At 42.6% G+C, this 14,292-nt stretch overlaps 1 protein-coding gene across 2 annotated transcripts in view; it reads left to right on the top strand.

Moving 5' to 3' along the window:
• The window catches only part of RAB3B (RAB3B, member RAS oncogene family), a 73,528-nt gene that overhangs the window by 36,344 nt on the left and 22,892 nt on the right, over positions 1-14,292 (top strand). For both annotated transcript variants that reach the window (XM_019449309.2, XM_019449310.2), the window contains exons 3-4: positions 11,045-11,163; positions 14,061-14,185. In XM_019449309.2, the coding sequence (XP_019304854.1) occupies positions 11,045-11,163; positions 14,061-14,185 (244 nt within the window). The remainder of the gene's footprint in view (positions 1-11,044; positions 11,164-14,060; positions 14,186-14,292) is intronic.

Genomic DNA, 14,292 nt, shown 5'->3' on the forward strand with positions numbered 1-14,292 from the left:
TTCCATCTAAAACTTAGAAGTGAGGGGTTGAGGGGAGGATAAAGAGCCAGTGTAGAAGACAGAGCAGGAGCAGGGGGAAAATAAAGGGAACACATTGATGAAGCAAGGTGATGCTGAAGAAAGGTGGGGTTTCAAGAAGAGGAATGTATGTTTGGGGATGCCATCTTTGTTATTTAGGGCAAAAGAGAGACCACATTATCTGCCTTTCTCTTATTCATTCATTTCTTTGTTCAGTTAGTATTTTTGAATACTTGCCAGTTGTCAGGTACTGCTTTAGACATTGCAGAAGGTATAGAAATGAAAGACATAGCCCCTAAACCATAGTCTAAATGAGGAGATGCAGATGGGAGTGGAAACAAATCCCTGATATAGCTGCTGTGAGTCATTCATTCAAAAAATATTTATTGGGGCACCTGGGTGGCTCAGTCGGTTGAGGATCTGACTCTTGGTTTTGGCTCAGGTCATGATCCTAGGGTTGTGGGATCCAGCCCTGCATCAGGCTCTGCACTGAGCATGGAACCTGCTTAACATTCTCTCTCTTTCTCTCTCTCTCCCTCTGCCCCTGTCCCCTGCTTGTGTACTCTCTCTCTTTCTAAAATAAAATTAAATTAATATTTATTGAACACACAAGACATGCCAGGTACATTGAGGAGCAATGAAAGGAAGTCCTATAACCTTTGGTTTATCTGCTTGAAGTAAAATGTGGAAATCATGGAAGTCAATAGTTATATCCTTGAGAGGTTTTGAGTTTTGAGTGTTTGACAAGAGTTTTGTGTAAGAGACCAATGCCAAAAATAAGAATCCAGGGCATTCATTTCTCTGGGCCTTGGCTTCCCATCTGCAAAATGAGGGAGTTGACCCTATATGTATCTATCATAGGATTAGTCACATATGAGGTAGCTTCCCCACTAGACTGAGAATTCCCAGAGCAAGGATTACATGGGTCTTTGTCACTGGCACAGTGAAATATTTGTGGTAAATCAGTAAATATTTGTGGAATTGATTATTCTTGTGAGGGCCTTCTAGCTCTAATACTCTGCTCTGCTGCTGCTAAAATAAAGTCCCAAGTACGTTGTGTGGAAGCCCAGAAAGAATGATGACAAATTTTGATGCTAGATCCCAAAGATGCTATTTCCAGAATAGGCGCCCGCTGACCTGGACCTCAAAGTTAGATAGGATTACAGTGAACAGGGAAGTGCTTTATAATCCCTAGTCCTGGATTCTAGTGACCTCTTTCCTGCCTTGTGCCCTCAAGGATCTATCAGTTACTACCTATATGCCCTTAGGCTTTAATTTTCTTACCTGTAAACCAGTAGTGACAATAATACATGGTATGCTGAAGAGAACATCATGTGGAGTCTGAATAGTTGGATTTGAGTCTTTGACTAGCCAAAAAGTAAGCAGCCATATGACCTTGAGGAAGTCACTTTACCTCTCTAGGTCTCAATTTCTCTACCTGCAAAATAAAGGAGTCAGACTAGATGAGCTAAGATTGATTTCTTCTGGCTCTAAACAGTCTGCATCCAGGGTCATTGTTAGGATCCAATAAGGTGATGCAACAAAATGTTTATAAACTCTAGGTGGTCCACAGTGTGGTCTGTATTGCTGAGGACAGATGGGTGTAACACCAAGCCAGCTCCAAGGGATCACTTTCTCCATTCCTCAGTCCTCGGCTTCTCCCAGACTCCATTGAACCTCTCTGAAAAGCTTCTCTACCTCTGGTTTCCTCCCACTCCCATGGGACACAATGCCTTGGCTTTCTGCTGCTGCAAATACAAAGGGCTTGGAGCTTGACAGGTGTGGGTCAGAGGGTGAGGTGTAGGGAGAGCCAGCCCAGAAGCTCTCCTTACTGCCTTCCTGGTGCTCATTATTTCTATCTCCCAACATGGCCCAGAGGGAGTGAATTGAATAGGAGGGAGGGAGGAGTCTGGCCTGGAGGAGAAAGTATGCAACAGGGCAGTATCCAGGGATAGAGGCCCCAGAAACAACCTCTTACCAGTTGTGTGACCTTCCAGGTTGTGTCACTGCTTTGTGCCTCCTGCTTTATCTATAACATGGAAAGGGACCAGTAAGAGGAGGTGGTTTGTATGATCTCACAGACCCTTTTATAACCAAAGGGGTTATAAATGAGGTTTGAAATGAGTTTTCCCTACCAACCACATGGTCAGCTCTTGAGTTTCATTCAGCGTTCTTATTAGTGCCTACTATGTCCCAAGTGCTATAGTCAAGGGCCTGGAATTTAGCTAAATATATGATTGGGTCTCAAGATGCTCATAATCTGAAAGAGGAGACAGATAAATAAACCAGCACTATAATAAATGTGATGTGTCCAGTGACATAATGCCAAACCATGAAAGGGCAGAAAGGGAAGTTACTTTGTCAGGGGAGGGAAGGCCAGGAAAAGCTTCAGAGAGGATGTGACCTTTGAATGAGTTTACAAATGATAAAAGAGAAGGGGATTCCAGGCAAACATCTGCATATCAACAAAAGGCCACAAGTAGTTAGGCAAAACTGGAACTCACGGGTTCAGTGGAGGTATGAGAAGGAAAGAACTGGAAGGGAAGCTTGAGCTAGATCCTGAACAGTCTGTATGTTCTACTGAGAAATTTGGACTCTGTGGTGGGGGCTATGGGAGGCCAGAGAGGGGATTTAGACCAAGAGGGAAATGATGAGATTTAGATTTTAGAAAGACCCATCTGACATTGTAGTATGCTCTATTGAAAATGTTGCAGACACCCAATAAATTCATCCTTTCAACAAGTATTTATTGGAAATCTCCCCCACCTTATGTGCTAGTGCTGTGCCAGTCACGGAGACACAATAGTAAGCAAAACCAGACATCCTGTTCTTGTGGCACTTGCAGTTTGGCAGGGGAGACTGACTTTAATCAAATAACTGCACGAATAAATACAAAATTACAGTGAGGATGAGTGCTCCAAAGGAGAAGTACATGGTGCCAGGACAGCATGTAATTGGAGTATTTGACTTTACCAGGATGGTCAGGGCAGCTTCTCTGCTGAGTTGAGCTAAGCTCCAAAGGAAGAGTGTTGCCTCAAGGAAAGGCACTCGGAAGGCTTTATGGGAACAGCCTCTCAGGCTTCAGACTCCCATCTGACACATGTTTACCTTCCAAAGCAAACTTCAAGCAAGTATTGGCATTGTACTCATCCTTTGATCTTCGGGACCTAGCAGACACTAACCATAGAATCAGCGAAGATTTGAAAGAAAAGGAAGGTAAAAGAGGAAAACCTATTAGACACCTTAGATATTTGAAGATAGCAGTGCTATTTCCTAGAGTACTAAACATCTTCCATCCTGTAGTTGTTCCTCCTGTAAAACAGTTTCAAGTTCCTGTCACTGTTCTGGTTATTCTGCTAATTGTGAAGGTCCCTGTGACAGGTGACTTAAAACAGAGACATAGCCTTGTGCCAGGAGCCATGGTCTCTTGGAGCCAAAAGACCTGGTATTCTTTAAGCCCCTTTCCATCATTCACTGTCTTTCACCTCTGCAAGCATCAGTTGCCTCTGTTGTGGAATGGGGATTTGGTTCTTCTCATAGGATTTCTTTGGGAATTAACTGAGATAACTGAGATAATAAACTTTATAACCTCTAAGAGCTAAACAAACATAGGATTTAAATTTTTGGAGGGCTGCCACGTGAGTGAAAAATTAGATTTATTCTTTGTGTCTCCAGAGAACAGAATTAAATCAATGGATAGAAATTACCACATGCAGATTTCAGCTCAAGAGAAGGAAGAAATGTTCTAATAATCAGAACTGTCCATCAATGGAATGGCTGCCTTTTAAGGTAGTGGGTGTCCAACATTAGAAACACTCAGTACAAGTATGCTGTGGAATGAATTCCTAGTTTGAGTGAGAGGGTAAGTTGAATAATATTTAAGGTTTACTTTTAACTTTAGAATTCAACAATCTGGTAGTCAAGACAAGTGGAGGAACTGGGAGGGGGCATATGTGGCAGAGAGTAGCATGAACAGAAATATGGAGCAGAAATGAGTGTGGCATGTGTGGGCGACCATGAGGAAACTCCAGAAAGAAATGAAGAGTCTGTGTGGTTTGATGATTCAGTGGAAGATAAAGAAGATAACTAATATTGGTTGAGCACATGTGTGCCAGACACACGTGATTCCATTTAAACTCTCTGGGTAATTTCCAGCCTTACCCTCTGGTGGAGGGGAGATTGTTCACCCCAGGAAACCTTAGAGGACCCCCTCTCTAGGAGGGGGGTGGGGTGCTGCAGAGTGGATTGGTCCTGTCCTAGGGGGAAGAAGGGGATCAAGAATACATAGTCTGGTTGGGCTATAGGTTGTGTTGAAAATGCACAGGCTGTGGTCAAAAGACAGAATTTGAATCCTGACTCTGTCTCCTTATAGTTTGTGACTCTAGAAATTTACTTAGCTTCTGTGATCCTCAGTGGATTTATGTATAAAATGGAGACTCAAATTTGTCCTGCTTTAGGCTGCTGTAACAATTAAGATAAATGATGTGGAATAAAGAGCATCCTGGGAAAAGCACAGGCTTTGGAATCAGACCTAGGTTTGAATCTCAGTCTGGCATGAACTAGTTGCAAGATCTTAGGCAAATTATTTAACTTTTTCTCATCTGTAAATAGAGATAACAGTATTTCAAGGTTATTTGGTAATTAAATAAAATAGGTAAAGTGCTTAGCATGGTGCTTGGCCAGTAATAATTCTCAACTAACAGTCTTATTTTGTTACTATAAATAATAAGTGAGATCCCATATATAAAACATTTATCAAAATGCCTGGCACAGAGTAGGTGTTCAGTTGATGTTAGCTTCTCTGCCCCTTACCTATGTGTCTGTCTGCCACATGGGGCTGCTGGAGGCCAGGGCGGCGGCTTGCTCACCCTGGTGTCCACTCTGTGGAATAATGCTCTGCCCATATAAAGAGCTCAATGAATGCCTGCTTCATAGAAGTGAATTGATTGCTCTTGATGACATGGTCTCCTTCCTCAAGTAGCCAGTGAGTCATGCCTCTTTCTCCTCCTTCCTGTCTCCTCTTTGGTTCTATTTCTGACTCTCATCAGTGGGAGGGGAATCAATGTTTGTTGAAGTGATTTTTAAAAATAAAAGAGAGAGGGAGAGAGAGGGAGGTTCAGGAACAGTTCTCTGGGCTACTTTCCATTGAGCACAGGATGGTGAGAGCTGGATTGTTGTTTCCAACCTTGCTTCTCTTCAAGGGAAATGACAATAACAATAATATCAACAGTAATAGCAGGAACTACTATGGACTTTATTGCATACCTACTATGTGCCTGGCACTCTGCCAGGCTCTCCAAATACGTTATCTATAATCTTCACACAACCACTTTAAGGTTGGTATTATCACTTTACAAATGAGAAAACTTAAGCTTAGAAGGGTTAAATAATAATGAAAATGATATGTACTCCCATATTTGAGTACCTATTATGAGCTAGACATTTTTAAAAATCTTATTTAATTGCAAACAGCCTACAAAGTAGGGATTATTATTTCTATTCCAGATGTGAGGAAGCTGAATCTCAAAGAGATAAACAAACAAACAAACAAACAAACAAAAAACCCAAGCTTTCCAAAACCACACAATGGCAGAGCTGGTGATGAATGGTGAGCTGGTGATGAATGGCAGAGCTGGGAGTCAGACCAAAGCCTGCTCAACTTTTACACTCATCCATTCCCTTTCTATCAGGCCATTTGCTACTCTTTGAGGGAAGCATCATATTAAGACTCTGACTGGAAGCAGCCCTCAGCAGGTTTGAATGAGTGGGAAGTGACACATAGCATGAAACTCATCTACTCCAGCTGGGCAGACTCTGGGAAGCTGGCCCTGTTCCTGGGGCTAACTCTGAAAGTGCAAAAATAGTAACTGAGGCTTTTATGGCTCTTACTATGTACTAGGAACTTTTCTAAGCATTTTAGGTATAATAACTTTCTTAATGTTCACAATAACTTTGTGAAGTAGATATAGTTGTTATTCCCACTTTAAAGATGAAGAGACTAAGGCCCAAAAAGGTGAATTGCCCAAGAAGGAGATTACACAAGAGCATAAATACCAGGAGACAGTGATCGTTAGGAGGCATTTAAAAGGCTGCCTACCATAGTCACATAGTAAGTGCTAGAACAGGGATTCACACCCAGGAGTCTAACCCCAGAGACCACCCTCAATTTCAAGACTATGTAGCCTTTTTGTTTGGCAAGTGATGATTGAATCTCCACTGTGTGCACAGCCCTGTGCTAGGCACTAGGAGAACAGAGATGAAACTGGTTCCATGTCCAAGCTCATTTAGTATTCCATACTAGGATTTATTTTGTTTTGTTTTATTTTATTTTATTTTATTTTATTTTATTTTATTTTATTTTATTTTATTTTATTTTATTTCATTTCATTTCATTTCATTTCATTTCATGTAACCTCTACACCCAATATGGGCTCAAATTCATGACCCCGAGATCAAGAGTTGCATGTTCTACCAACCGAACCAGCCAGGCACTCCCCATACCAAGATTTCTAATTAATTGGGCATCAATTGGGTGACAGGACCCCCCCTGTCAAAGACCTGGGGCACAGGGCCAGACTCCAGTCAGAGATGGAGACCTCAAAACTCTCACAGGGAAATGATACAACACAGGCAGAGTGAGAAGAGTTGAGATCAGCTGCTTAGAAATCCTGCCTGGGCCTTTAAATCTCTAGTCTGGATGGGTGGCTTAATTCTAAACCTCACAGGACAAGATTTGGGGCCTGGCCTGCAGATGGGTGGGAGGAGTCTCATTTGTGGTGTGGGAGCTCAGGAAGCAAAGGCAAGGGGTGTGGGGTGGATTAAATACTGTTGAAGTGTTTCATAGGTACAAAAAACTTCTGCATAGATAGTGCAAATTGATGATTTCTCTCAGTAGTGCCTAAAATTCCCAGTGTTATGTGTTAACTCACTCATCCATCTCTTCATTCATTTATATATTAATTCATTCATCCACTCACTCATTTATGAACTGGAGAACTTTTAGAAAGAACTCTTACCAGAGCTCGTAGGAAGAAATATTGTATGTGGTCAGAAGGGATACTCTGATAAGCTGCTTGAGGTGAAGAGTAAGACACCCAAAGATCATGCTCAATAAACAGGAGTTGGGGATTTATATGCTCCCCAAGGATAGTGGGTGTAGTAAGTACAGATTTTTTTGCTGAGTAAAGTTGTGCAAGTCTAGGTCAGAGCTGAATTGCTGAGGACATGGAGAAAATGAGGTAACAGATAACTGTTGTCTTTGATTTCTCATCACTTCACCTCCAATTCATCACCATGCCCTATATAACTCATCTCTTAAATACCTCTTGAATCTGTTTGACTTCCTTCTCATTGCTACCACTCTAGTTTAAATCCTTATTGGGACTTACTTGAACCACTGCAGAGATCTTCTAACTAGCCTTCCTGCTTTCCATCTCTTCTTCCAGTCCATTCCCCACATCACAGCCAGAGTGATCTTTCTAAATAAAGTTCACATCTAATTATGTTAATCCCCTGCCTCGTAATCTTTTAGTTTAAAAGATAAAGTCCAAGGGCACCTGAGTGGCTCAGTTGGTTAAGCATCTGCCTTCGGCTCAGGTCATGATCTCATGGTTCATGAGCTTGAGCCCCAAGTCTGGCTCTCTGCTGTCAGCACGGAGCCCACTTCAGATCCTCTGTCTCCCTTTCTCCCTGTCCCTCCTCTGTGCTCTCCCTGTCTTGTCTCTCAAAAATAAATAAATAAACTTAAAAAAAAGATAAAGTCCAAACCCCCTAGCACAACATTTAAAGCTCTTTCTAGCTTCGGCACTTATCCATTACCCATTTCCCATTTCTTACCATTCCTTAAGTTCTTTTGGAGTACTCAATGGCAAAAACTCTTCTTCTGCCAAAATACTTTTCCCTCACTTCACTGCTTGGAAAATTCTTCTTTAGAAAAGTCCCTGATGGGGTGCCTGGGTGGCTCAGTTGGTTAGGTGTCCAACTCTTGATTTCAGCTCAGGTCATGATCCCATGGTTGTGGGATCGAGCCTGGCATTGGGCTCTGTGCTGAGCATGGAGCTGGCTTAGGATTTTCTCTCTGTCTCTCTCTTTCTCTCTTTCTCTTTCCTTCTGTCCCTCTCCTCTGCTTCCTCACTCAGTTGCTCTCTCTCTCTTCCTCAAATAAAAAGAAAGTCCCTGTTATCCTCCTACTATTGTCAAATAAGCACATCTTCAGGCCAATGCTTCTGGACTTGGTACAGATTCCATTAGTGGGAGTTACGCTGTCTGCCACGTTTATGATTCTCCTCGTGGGTATGTTATAAGATTTTTTTGGATGTGGGTGTGTGACTTGCTTTGGCTAGTGAAGTGGGAGAAGTAGAAGTTTTAAGAGCCAAAATATGACTCACACACTTTTCCCCCCTCTGGTAGCTGCCCTGTCAGCTACGGAAGACAAAAAGCAGAGCACCCAGCCAACTGTTAATAGATATGTAGCAATAGTGAAAAATAAAACCTCGTTTAAGCTGCTGAAATTTGGGGATTGCTTTGCTACTAAATAACTCAGTATATCCTAACTGATACACTATCTCTGCTTTGACAACTTCTATAATTACCCCAAACCACCATGTTTCTACCTTACCTGACTTGTGTGACACATTTTCTTTCTTTTTTTTTTAAGTTTATTTATTTTGAGAGAGAAAGAGAGAGAGAACATGTGTACACAAGGTGGGAGGGGCAGGGAGAGAGGGAGAGGGAGAATCCCAAGCAGGCTCTGCACTGCCAGTGCAAGCCTGATGCATTTTCTTTACACTGCTTATCTGGAACTAATGACATATTGCCACATACTGCTAGTTATCAGTCTAATGCTCCCCATTAGCATTAGCTACCTCTGCACTTTTACTGAGACTTCCTCAAGTTAGGGATAGTGCCTTGTCCATTTTTATATCACACAAAGTATGGTCCATGGCTAAGGTATAAATTGTAATGAGTGTAGGAGTCAGGCTTATTTTTTTTTTTTAATGTTTATTTGTTTTTGAGAGAGCGCAAGCAGGGGAGGGGCAGAGAACAGAGGATCCAAAGGGGGCTCTGCGCTGACAGCAGTAAGCCTGATGTGGGGCTCAAACTCACAAATCGCGAGATCATGACTTGAACTGAAGTTGGACGCTCAACCAACTGAGCGGGAGCTCATCCAACCCAGGTACCCCTCAGATAGATTTATTTTGAGTTCTAATTCTGATACTTAGTGGCAATCTTCTTAAGCCTCAGTTTCCTTATCTGGAATAAAATAGAGTAATCATATATATCCTACAGAGTTTTTCTGAAGTGTGTGGATAACAGGTGCAGCATATACACAAATAATGGCATACTGGAATTATTGTCCCCTTATTTTATTATCATTATAGATTGTGTTCAGTAAATACTTGTGGATAAATCCTTCATTGATTGGAGTTTAGTGGTATGTACGTTGGACTTGGAATCAGAAGTCCTGGATTTAAGGCATAGCTTTTGTCTCCAGCTTTGTGACCTTAGGAAAGTCACTTACCCTGCCTGCATTTTTGCATTCTCAACTATAAAATGTAAATGCTAGTGAATAGACATTTCTCCAAAGAAGACATCCAGATGGCTAACAGACACATGAAAAAATGCTCAACATCTCTCATCATCAGGGAAGTACAAATCAAAACCACAACGAGATACCACGTCACACCAGTCAGAATGGGTAACATTAACAACTCAGGCAACAACAGATGTTGACAAGGATGCGGAGAAAGAGGATCTCTTTTGCACTGCTGATGGGAATGCAAACTGGTGCATCCACTCTAGAAAACAGTATGGAGATTCCTCAAAATGTTAAAACTAGAACCACTCTATGACCCAGCAATTGCACTAGTAGGTATTTATCCAAGGGATACAGGAGTGCTGTTTCAAAGGTGCACACGCACCCCAATGTTTATAGTAGCACTATAGACAATAGCCAAAATATGTAAAGAGCCCAAATGTCCATCGATGGATGAATGGATAAAGAAGATGTGGTGTATATATATACAATGGAGTATTACTCAACAATCAAAAAAAAAAAAATGAAATCTTGCCATTTGCAACGACATGGATGGAACTAGAGTATATTATGCTATGCAAAATTAGAGAAAGACAAATATATGACTTCACTCATTTGTGGAATTTAAGATACAAAACAGATGAACGTAATGGAACGAAAGCAAAAATAATGTAAAAACAGAGAGGGAGATAAACCATAAGAGACTCTTAAATATAGAGAACAAACTGAGGGTTGCTGGAGGGGTATAGGGTAGGGAGATGGGCTAAATGGACAAGGGACATTAAGGAGGACACTTGTTGGGATGAGCACTTGTTGGGATGGGTGATATATGTAAGTGATGAATCACTAAATTCTATTCCTGAAATCATTATTACACTATATGTTAATTGAGTTAGATTTAAAATTTTTTTTTTTTTAATTTTTTTTTTTTTCAACGTTTTTTATTTATTTTTGGGACAGAGAGAGACAGAGCATGAACGGGGGAGGGGCAGAGAGAGAGGGAGACACAGAATCGGAAACAGGCTCCAGGCTCCGAGCCATCAGCCCAGAGCCTGATGCGGGGCTCGAACTCACGGACCGCGAGATCGTGACCTGGCTGAAGTCGGACGCTTAACCGACTGCGCCACCCAGGCGCCCCTAGATTTAAATTTTTTAAAAAATGTCACGTGCTTTACTGACTGAGCCAGCCGGGCACCCCTCTTTCTTTTTTTAAAGTAAACTCTGCCCTCAATGTGGGGCTCAAGCTTGTGACCCCAAGGTCAAGAGTTGCCTACTCTACTGACTGAGCCAGCCAGGAGCCCCTCAATTATTTTCTTATTAATTTTTATGAGGTTTTAAAAAAACATTTTATTCTACTTACCAAGTACAATACAAGACACATAATAGGTACTCCTTAAATATACTTTGGGCTATTTCTTAATTGTTCCTGAGGACTTTTTAGGAAAAAAAGCAGACTTTCTAGGATGCTAACTCTTTTCTCTTCCTACCCAGGACACAGCTGGGCAAGAGCGGTACCGGACCATCACCACAGCCTATTACCGTGGGGCCATGGGCTTCATTCTGATGTATGACATCACCAACGAGGAGTCCTTCAATGCTGTCCAAGATTGGTATGAGATTCATTCATTCACCTCATTCATTCATTCATTCATTCACCTCAGTTATTCATTATTCATCAAACTCTTTAGGAAAACCTAATGTGTGCTAGGTCTTGTGCTGTGTGCTAGGGAAATCTACGTGAATCAGACATGGCTCCTGTCCTCAAGGAACTCACAGATGAGAGGAGAGGAAGATAAGTAAGCAAGCAGTGAGAATATCATGTACATGTGCAGTGATAAAGAGAGGTACTGTTGGGAATCCAACAGAGGGCTGTGACCCAGCTTGGGGAGTCAAGGAAGGGATCATGGAGTTGCTGACACAGATGCTACATTTTGTAAGATGAACAGGAGTGAGCCAGGGGGTGAATAGATAAGAATATTCCAGGAAAAGTATACAGATGTACAAAGATGAGAAGGTAAGTGAGGGGTATAAAAAGAGCAGAGGTCATGAAGAATTTTGTGTTTTGGGATAAGGAATTTGGAGTTTATTCCCTAGATGACGACATTTGAACAGGGAACCAGCAGGTTCAGATTAATGTTTTGGAAAGATCATCCTGGTCATAGTAGTGAATGAATCCACATATGACATCCCCATAAAGTTTATCCCCAGGCTAGGGGTCAAGAGAACATCTAGTCCAAGCTTGTAAAGGTTCAACATACAATGGAAATCAGCACAGCTTCACAGGTACAACCTCTGAATGACTTACACAGCTTTCTTCCTGGAGTATAATTCACAGGGAGAAGGGAGCACAAGGGGAAGGACAGGTAAGAGGGAGGGCCCAGGACACTGTGTCCCTAATCAGTAGAAAGGATTGGGATGGGAGAAGATGGGACATCTGTGCCATGGTCTTCTTCAGAATCAGAAATGCTGAGAAGGCCAGCAATTCAGCAGCGGTGCTGGCCAATGCCAAGGTTATCTATGCTGCCCTTTGCCCAACAGCCATCCTTCGATGACTTCCCTTCTGTGAAGGAACAGTTGCCATGACTGTGTGAAGTACTATTGGTGCCTTGTAGTCTTGAGTTGTGAGTGACTTTGCAGGCTCTCCAAGGTGCCTTCACGTGTCTGTCATTCATGGTGGTCTAGGTTCTCCTTCTCAGCCTATTGGTTATCCTCCCCTTCCTCCTTTTTCTCTCTTCTCTTTTAACAAGACCCCTCCATCTTCATTTTCTCTTTACTAGTCTTTTTTCCTCTTTCCTTTTCTCTTCCTTTTCTCCTTTCTTATTCCCTCTTTTCCCTTCAGTCACGATTTGTCTCAGCTCCTCCTCTTTCTCTCCCTCTCCATCTTCCCCCCTACCTCCTACCATGGAATTATTAGCTCTTTCTTTCAGTGTCTCTACACTGCTAATTCCCTGTTGGCCTTGACCTCCTTCCCTTTTGCCATCAGTCCCTGTTCATTCTGTCTCAGGAACACAGTGACTTTAACACCTGGTGACGATTCCTCCAAGAATAACCTGAATTGCTAATCTGGGAGCTGAGAGTGGATGGGGGTGAGAAGAGGGACAAAAATGACAGAAAGAATAGTATGGGGAGACATTAAGAGTTGGCTCCAGGGACCTGCCTTGAGGCTAAAGATTAAGTGTCTATTTCTCCTAAGCCCTGGCCTTTAGGTTTTGCCTCTGAGAAACTTGGTCCTAGCCTAGCCCCTCCAGTGCCCAGCACAGAGCCTCATTCTTTGTCAGCCCATGACCAACGTGGCTGAGTGAATTCCGTACCTTAAGGGAATGGCTTCTCATCCTTAAAGAGAAGATTGGTGGTGGGATCAGCTTTAGGAGCAGGGTTGGTAATAGGTCCAGAAACAGTTAGGGTTCAGTTAGTTTGAGTGTCAGTGTCAGGATAGGTTGCATTTAAGATCTGCTTCAGGATTAACCATTTGCTGGCTTATTCATTCACCAGAAATTTGCTGACATCTCCTCTACTTTGTGCTCCGTGCTGGGGACTGGCACCCCAAAGATCAATGAGACTATCCTTGCCCTCAAGGAAAGACTGATAAGTTTAGCTAAATATAACAGGTGCCATGGTAAAGGTTTAAGTGACCAAAATGAGATTCCATTTTTGTCTGAAGGGATGGTTAGAGACAGAGTTAGGCCCATCCCCACAAGGAGATGTCCACAATATAAGGGCCCTATTTTATTCCTTACGTTAAAATTTTGTTTCTCATTATGTAAGTAGTATATACTCACTTTTGAAAAATTGAGAAGTACATAAAGTATTTTTGAAAAGTTTCATAATCATCTTTTGTGAGGGAAACTACTGCTGACGTTTTGGTTTCTACAAATATTCATCATCTGAGGCTTCAGTGAATGTTTGCAAGTCACAGAGGAAGAAGGAGAGGCTAGCTGGGCCTGAGAAAGCCTGAGACGACTTCCCCCAAGGAATTGTGGGACCATCCTTGGGTCTTGGGGGATGAGTTAGTGTGGGGAAGGGACTCCCAGTATAGACAAAGGCACAAGCTATGGAAGAGCATTTGGGGATGGGTGGGAAGTGAGAGGAAGTGTGATAAAGCTGGAGAGACGGGATGTGAATGTTCTTGAACACCTGAGGGATATAGACTTCATCACATAGCTACTCGTTTTGCGGGCGGGGTTGGCAGGGGGGGAGCATAGAAGAGTCCTTTCAGGAAAGGATCAGCTAGATGTTTTAGAAAGAACTCTCTGCCCAATGAAGAGAGGGATGGGCAGATGTATTAGAGGAATGCTACTAAGAGGTGGGTGAGGTTTGCAACCAGGGCTTAGGGGTCAGCACCTGTGACAACCAGCAGGGGCAGGTATCTGTCTGTCCTCAACTGAGTTAATTGACATAACTTGGGTGTAGCCTGCCTCCTGGAAGGGAAACCACGTCTTAGAGTTTTGCAGGTTCTGCCACCAGAGCAGGATGTCATTAACACAGTCTTCTCTTGGTCTCTCTTTAGGGCTACTCAGATCAAGACCTACTCCTGGGACAATGCGCAGGTTATCCTGGTGGGGAACAAATGTGACATGGAGGAAGAGAGGGTTGTTCCCACTGAGAAGGGCCGGCTCCTTGCAGAGCAGCTTGGTATGTGTACAACGTTTGTGTGTGTGTGTGTGTGTGTGTGTGTGTGTGTGCGTGCGCGTGCGCGCGCGCGCGCATGCATGTTTACAGTTAAGTGTGACATTAAAGGT

Source organism: Panthera pardus, unplaced genomic scaffold (genome assembly GCF_024362965.1).
Source record: "Panthera pardus isolate Hobbes unplaced genomic scaffold, ASM2436296v1 HiC_scaffold_11, whole genome shotgun sequence".
Lineage (NCBI taxonomy): Eukaryota > Metazoa > Chordata > Mammalia > Carnivora > Felidae > Panthera > Panthera pardus.